At 44.1% G+C, this 7,884-nt stretch overlaps 1 protein-coding gene across 1 annotated transcript; it reads right to left on the bottom strand.

The window, feature by feature from the left end:
• Positions 1–2,016: 2,016 nt before the first annotated feature.
• On the bottom strand, positions 2,017–3,170 carry LOC123160617 (uncharacterized abhydrolase domain-containing protein DDB_G0269086). Its single transcript, XM_044578431.1, has one exon. It carries the CDS (start codon positions 3,032–3,034, stop codon positions 2,336–2,338), a length of 699 nt encoding a protein of 232 aa, XP_044434366.1. The 5' UTR covers positions 3,035–3,170; the 3' UTR covers positions 2,017–2,335.
• Positions 3,171–7,884: the final 4,714 nt, after the last annotated feature.

The raw sequence follows: 7,884 nt of genomic DNA, 5'->3' as shown, positions 1-7,884 counted from the left end.
CTATGTGATGTGTACCACATCACATAGTATTTGCACTTACCTGCTCCAAAGGAAGGTCGCTAAACACGAGTAAGCAGTACATTTTGCTGAGTAAGAAACCCCCCTTCTCAGGAGCAGACATCTCTCACTATCCCTTCCGACTAACATATTCAGACATAAATGCACTCAAGTTATCAAATTTAAAAGTGAACTGTGGAGTATAAATAAGAACAGCCTTTGCTTGATAAGATGTCATCATGGGGAAGTATCAACATTGCACAGGTAGTGAATAATGCAAGCCCCGACAGATAAAGAATAACATGCTGAAAGATCTGAAACCAAATGAACATGAGGAATATAACTTCTCTAGTTATTGAATAGTCCATTCGCGCGACCGGAATAGCAGAGGTATCCAAACCTGAACATTCGATCGCTTGCTGCTCTAGGCAATGAAAAGAAAAGATAGAACACCTTGCTGTAGATGTAAATGAGCTTGCAAACTGTACATCAAGTGCGCTGTTTTGACGATGGGAAATATGCAATGTTTGTAGTCAATAAACCGACATACAGAGTGAAGGAGGCGACTTCATCCCAGCTTTTCCATGCACTAAAGTGAAAGAAAAATTAACAGGATTTCATAAATAACCTCATTTCCAACATATGCGCTCAACATCAGTGCGTGGTGGGCCTACTCCTATCATGAGCCGCGGGGACAAGCTCATGTCTACCATACAGACATGGAAGAGGAACTTGATATTTACCTACAGGAAGATACAGGGTAGGCAGAGTTTGGAATTTCATTCACTGAAAAATGTCAAATTTCTCAGGGTAAGTAGAGTTCCAGTTTCATCCCTGAAAATGTCGAATTTCAGAGGGTCTTGTCCACCTGCAGATGCCTTGTTCTCTGGTGTGATGCCTACAGCATATATATGCCCGGCGTGCACAAAACATGTCATGGTGCGGTCTAGTTTGATTCATCGAACACATCTCTATCTCTAGCTTGATCACATACCTTGTTCCAGATCACCTCATAACTTGATCAGATGATGTCACAACAGCAATCAAGCAAAACAAGAGAGGCATATGGTGTTTGTGTATGTATCTTGAAGCGAGAGGTGATTTTTCTCTTGCGCTGAAAAGTTTACATGCTTCTCTTGTGGAGGCAATGGGTAATAAATCACAGAAAGAAATTATAAGTTGTGGTAATAAGGCAGAAAGGCAACAAAGTCGATAAATAAATAGAACAATACTGTAGTACTCCCTCCGTCCGAAAATACTTGTCATCAAAATGGACAAAAATGGATGTATCTAGAACTAAAATATATCTAGATACATCCCTTTTTATTCATTTTGGTGACAAGTATTTCCGGACAGAGGGAGTAGTAGCTAACAAAATAAGCCATGACAAACTGACCAGGGCCACGAAGAAGAATAGTTGTGACATTATAAGTGAAATGAAAGGAGAAAAAGGGGAGTTGTGTGGCTGACACAATCCAACCAACCAGCAAGCAGAGAGAAGCTCAGAGACAAGATTTGCAGCATCAGGAACAAAACACATATCTCAGACGAATTAATTAATAGCTGTACCTTGTTTCAGGAGATGACAATAATAGCACTCCCTGCGATCCATACTAACAGCAGTCACTGATTTAGTACAACTTTGTAGTAAATCAGCAACAACTAGTATGATCAGAGGAAGATGTGATCATTAAAGCAGAATAATAATTTTTCAAACCAAAAAAACTAGCCTTATGGCACTGCATTGATGGTAGAGATGGAAACTAGCAGAGAAAGGGTAATTCCTTGTTTTATAGATAGATTTTGCTGTTGCAAATCAAGATGAGGAATTTAGGAAGCAGTCTATACACATGAAGAGCCAGGAAGAGCAAGAAGGCATAGCAAGGTTGGCCAAGATTAAACTCTAAGACTCAAGCTGGCAATTGAAACGACGATCTAATCTGGAAGGGTCTAATCACATGGGCAAACAAGACAGCATATGAGTGACAATGTAAACCAAGCAGCAGGGCACAGAGAGGCTCAAGAGAAATCTCATCACATTGGCATCATCAGAGACATTGCATCATCACATACGAAGGGCATAACACCAGTAGATTTAACATATACTAGATACTACTAGTACTCGATAGATTATCAGTCTCACAATGACATTGCTTCATCGGTGCGCAACAATAGCATCAGGGTAGGCGGATCAATCCCACATATATATGTCCACAGGATCAACTAGAAATATAGATAGATAAGATAGATACATGGTTGGTACTAGATGGGATAGCAATGGCGAAGCTCCTCGTCAGCTTCTCAGACCACAAGAGCAAGAGCACCGTCGTGGATGGGATTAGGCCCCCACCAAGAAAGGACAGCGAGCGTTGTTGGCCTGAACATGGCGCTCATACCGCGACATGACCCTGCCGTCGCTGCCGATGTTGTCGTCCTGCGAGTGGTAGCCGTCCGACACATCCCCATCCGAGTAATCCACTTGGTCCGTCTGTGGCTTGGTGGACTCGATCCACGCCAGGAACGCTGCCCCCTCCTCATCCCGCTCCAACTCCACCTTCCTCTTGGAGCCACACTTCTCCGCCTCCTTCTCCGCCTCCGCCTTGGCGTCGAGGAAGTCCTCCTCCTTCTCCAGCAGCGCCACGAACTTGATGAGCGCCTCCTCCTCCTCCTTGGTGAGGGTCCTCAACTCCACCTTGGCCTTGACCTCCTTTGACTTGGCCTCGACCTCCGGCTTGGCCTCCTTCGCCTTGGCCTCCTTCGCCTTGGCCTTAACCTCCGGCTTGGCCTCCTTTGCCTTGGCCTCGACCTCCGGCTTGGCCTCCTTCGCCTTGGCCTTCTTCACCTTGGCCTTGACCTCCGGCTTGGCCTTCTCCTCCTTGGCCTTGGCCTCCTTGACCTCCGGCTTGGCCTTGGCCTTCTTCGCCTCCGCCCTCAACTTGACGGTGAAGGCCTCCAGCTCCGCCTGGAACGTGGTGAAGGGGAAACCCTCCAAGCCGGCGGGCAACGGCATGGACAAGTGCATCTTCTCGACGGCCATCGCCGGATCCGCTCCTCTCCTCTCCTCTCCTGGTCGTTTCAATCAGGGTTAGGGTTTGGGTTAGGGTTTGGTGGGGATTGGGGATTTCTCGCTCGCTCGATCTTCTTTCTTCTCAACCAAAACGGGGCAAGGGGGCGGCGGCTGGCCTATATATATATATCTATATTTCCAGGCCAACCCTAGCTCGGCTCCGAGTCGGGCCTCGTCTTCCATCATCATCGCGGGCTGGACTGGGCTGGGCCGCCATCACTTCTTTCTTTCCTTCCACTTCTTCTTCTTCTTCTTCTTCTTCTTCTTCTTCTTCTTCTTCTTCTTCTTCTTCTTCTTCTTCTTCCAGAGACACAGCCAGAGATAGATAATTCAGACTTTTGTTTTGTTGGTCCAGTCAACCTTCTAGGAAAATAAATAAACTATACTTGCTTGAGCATTTAAGTTCCTGGAGCATGTACATTTTCAGATTTTTCGGGAATTTCTTTAAAAGTATCACAATTTTTTTTAAAGTGATCCATTATTTTAAAAAACGACAACATTTATTTTTCAGAAAAATTGCAAACATTTTTAAACTTGTTATTAAGATGATTTTCATCTATTTTGCAAGAAAACAAACATTAGGAGGATTTAGACCTATTCAAATATCAAAATAGTCCAAATCGCAGGACTACAACAAGTTACCTAGGCAAATTTCATGTGACAAAAGGCTATGGCCTACTCAAAGTTAAAACATGTTACCTTAAAAAAATTTGGTGACTTTTTTGAGCTTACCCAACTTATTCTAGAAGTCCGATCAAATTTTTTCAAAAGCCTACTAATTAAGACTTTAAAAATATATATTTTTGGTTGGGCTTCTAGAATAATCTGGTTAGGGACAGCTTATTCCGAAAGCCACCAAAAGAACTAGCCCATCTAAGGCCAACATGAAGCCAAGATTTAAATCAAATGTAGAAGTCAGAAGAATGCAAGCACATTGTAGCCATCTAACGCCAACAAGATTGCCTAACAAAAACCTAACGCCAACAAGAAGCCAAGATTTACCTCAAATGAAAAAGGCAGGAGAATGCAAGCAACATATGAGAGAATGACCAAACAGTATAATATGGTTTACCTAGGGGAATTGATGAAACCAAAGAATTACCTCAGCCGCCAGTGAGTGCACTGGGCTCTTTTTTTTGCACTATTATCAGTTGCTCCCTTGAAGGCCGCCACCCAGTCAACTCAACCAATATTATTGTTTGTTTGTAAAGAAAATGAATGTGTGGTGGCAAAGAAATGCAAGAGGCAAAGAAATCTATGAAAGAAAGGGGTATTAAAACTAAAGATGTTAAGAATCTACCACCTATTGAAGAAATACATGGACTTGACACCCTGACACATATAGTAGAGGTAAATTCTCTTATGATATTTTATGAAGGTGACATCCCTTATAATAAATCTGCTAGTCAATGCTTGGATGAATTCGATAATTACATTGTTAAGGAAGAACATTTTAATGCGTATGTTATGAAACAATTGAAACGTAATGCCTACACGATTGATCGCTTGAGTGACTTGATGTTTAGAATTGCTAATGATGTTAAAGGTGTAGGTAAACATGCATCTATGGTCCAACCCAGTTAGAATAAGTTACTAAATCTCAAAATGATTTGCTCAATGAAATGAATAACAATATGAATGATCATGTCGTTAGAGTAATGACTAGAGGAGGTAGAATGACTCTGGAGCCACTTTATCCTGAAGGTCACCCTAAAAGAATTGAACAAGACTCTCAAAGGATTAATGTTGATGCACATAGTCCATCTAAAAAGAAAAAAGAAAAATGATAGGACTTTGCATACTCCTAGTGAACCCGAGGTAGAAAAACCTTCTGAGGATAGTAATGATGTTTCTATTGTTGGGGAACGTTGCAGAAAATAAAAAAAATTCTACGCTTTCACCAAGATCAACCTATGAGTTCATCTAGCAACGAGAGAAAGGAGTGCATCTACATACCCTTGTAGATCGCGAGCGGAAGTGTTCAAGAGAACAGGGTTGAGGGAGTCGTACTCGTCGTGATCCAAATCACCGATGATCCTAGTGCTGAACGGACAGCACCTCCGCGTTCAACACACGTACGGTTGAGGAAGACGTCTCCTCCTTCTTGATCCAGCAAGGGGAAGGAGAGGTTGATGGAGATCCAGCAGCACGACGGCGTGGTGGTGGATGCAGCAGCGATCTCGGCAGGGCTTCGCCAAGCTTCTACGAGAGGGAGAGGTGTAGCAAGGGGAGAGGGAGGCGCCAAGAGCATGGGTCCGGCTGCCCTCCCTCCCCCCTCTTTATATAGGCCCTCTAGGGGGGCGCCGGCCCTAGGAGATGGGATCTCCAAGGGGGGCGGCGGCCAAGGGGGTGGCTTGCCCCCCAAGGCAAGTAGAGGCGCCCCCACCCCTAGGGTTTCCAACCCTAGGCGCAGGGGAGGGCAAGGGGGGCGCACCAGCCCACCAGGGGCTGGTTCCCCTCCCACTTCAGCCCATGGGGCCCTCCGGGATAGGTGGCCCCACCCGATGGACCCCCGGGACCCTTCCGGTGGTCCCGGTACAATACCGGTGACCCCCGAAACTTTCCCGATGGCCGAAACTGCACTTCCTATATATAATTCTTCACCTCCGGACCATTCCGGAACTCCTCGTGACGTCCGGGAACTCATCCGGGACTCCGAACAACTTTTAGGTTACTGCATACTCATATCTCTACAACCCTAGCATCACCGAACCTTAAGTGTGTAGACCCTACGGGTTCGGGAGACATGCATACATGACTGAGACGCCTCTCCGGTCAATAACCAACAACGGGATCTGGATACCCATGTTGGCTCCCACATGCTCCTCGATGATCTCATCGGATGAACCACGATGTCGAGGATTCAATCAATCCCGTATACAATTCCCTTTGTCAATCGGTACGTGACTTGCCCGAGACTCGATCGTCGGTATCCCAATACCTCATTTAATCTCGTTACCGGCAAGTCACTTTGCTCGTACCGTAATGCATGATCCCGTGACCAGACACTTGGTCACATTGAGCTCATTATGATGATGCATTACCGAGTGGGCCCAGAGATACCTCTCCGTCATACGGAGTGACAAATCCCAGTCTTGATTCGTGCCAACCCAACAGACACTTTCGAAGATACCCGTAGTGCACCTTTATAGTCACCCAGTTACGTTGTGATGTTTGGCACACCCAAAGCACTCCTACGGTATCCAGGAGTTGCACAATCTCATGGTCTAAGGAAATGATACTTGACATTTGGAAAAGCTCTAGCTAAACGAACTACACGATCTTTGAGCTATCCCGTTATCAATGACATCCAATGCCCATAGTAAGGAAACCATGACTATTTGTTGATCAACGAGCTAGTCAACTAGAGGCTTACTAGGGACATGTTGTGGTCTATGTATTCACACGTGTATTACGATTTCCGGATAACACAATGATAGCATGAATAACAGACAATTATCATGAACAAAGAAATATAATAATAACCATTTTATTATTGCCTCTAGGGCATATTTCCAACAGTTTCCCACTTGCACTAGAGTCAATATTCTAGTTACATTGTGATGAGTCGAACACCCATAGAGTTCTGGTGTTGATCATGTTTTGCCCTAGGGAGAGGTTTAGTCAACGGATCTGCTACATTCAGGTCCGTATGTACTTTACAAATATATATGTCTCCATCTTGAACATTTTCACGTATGGAGTTGAAGCGACGCTTGATGTGCCTGGTCTTCTTGTGAAACCTGGGCTCCTTGGCAAGTGCAATAGCTCCAGTGTTGTCACAGAAGAGTGTGATCGACCCTGACGCATTGGGTATGACTCCTAGGTCGGTGATGAACTCCTTCACCCAGATTGCTTCATGTGCTGCCTCCGAGGCTGCCATGTACTCTGCTTCACATGTAGATCCCGCCACGACGCTTTGCTTGCAACTGCACCAGCTTACTGCCCCACCATTCAAAATATACACGTATCCGGTTTGTGACTTAGAGTCATCCAGATCTGTGTCGAAGCTAGCGTCGACGTAACCCTTTACGACGAGCTCTTCGTCACCTCCATAAACGAGAAACATATCCTTAGTCCTTTTCAGGTACTTTAGGATGTTCTTGACCGCTGTCCAATGTTCCATGCCGAGATTACTTTGGTACCTTCCTACCAAACTTACGGCAAGGTTTATATCAGGTCTGGTACACAACATGGCATATATGATAGACCCTATAGCTGAGGCATAGGGGATGACACTCATCTTTTCTCTATCTTCTGCTGTGGTCGGGCATTGAGCTGAGCTCAATTTCACACCTTGCAACACATGCAAGAACCCTTTCTTAGACTGATCCATATTGAACTTCTTCAATATCTTATCAAGGTATGTGCTTTGTGAAAGACCTATGAGGCGTTATTTTTTTAAAACACAACGTTTATTTTTCAAAAAAATTGCAAACATTTTTATACTTGTTATTAAGATGATTTTCATCTACTCCCTCCGTTCGGAATTACTTGTCACAAAAATGGATGTATCTACAACTAAAATACATCTAGATACATTCATTTCTTGGACGAGTAATCCTGAACGGAGGGAGTATTTTGCAAGAAAACAACAAACATTAGGAGGATTTAGATCAATTCAAATATCAAAATAGTCCAACTCGCAGGACTACAACAAGTTACCTAGGCAAATTTCATGTCACAAAAGGCTATGGCCTACTCAAAGTTAAAACATGTTACCTTTAAAATTTTTTTGTGACTTTTTTGAGCTTACCCAACTTATTCTAGAAGTCCGATCAAATTTTTTCAAAAGCCTACTAATTTAGACTTTATATATA

Source organism: Triticum aestivum, chromosome 7B (assembly GCF_018294505.1).
Source record: "Triticum aestivum cultivar Chinese Spring chromosome 7B, IWGSC CS RefSeq v2.1, whole genome shotgun sequence".
Taxonomy (NCBI): domain Eukaryota; kingdom Viridiplantae; phylum Streptophyta; class Magnoliopsida; order Poales; family Poaceae; genus Triticum; species Triticum aestivum.
The sequence above is the reverse complement of the archived record's forward strand: the minus strand, read 5'-3'. Positions and strand labels throughout refer to the sequence as shown.

What these genes read in the sequence shown, in the direction of transcription:
- LOC123160617 (XM_044578431.1), bottom strand. Translation starts at nt 3,034, where the DNA reads ATGGCCGTCGAGAAGATGCACTTGTCCATGCCGTTGCCCGCCGGCTTG.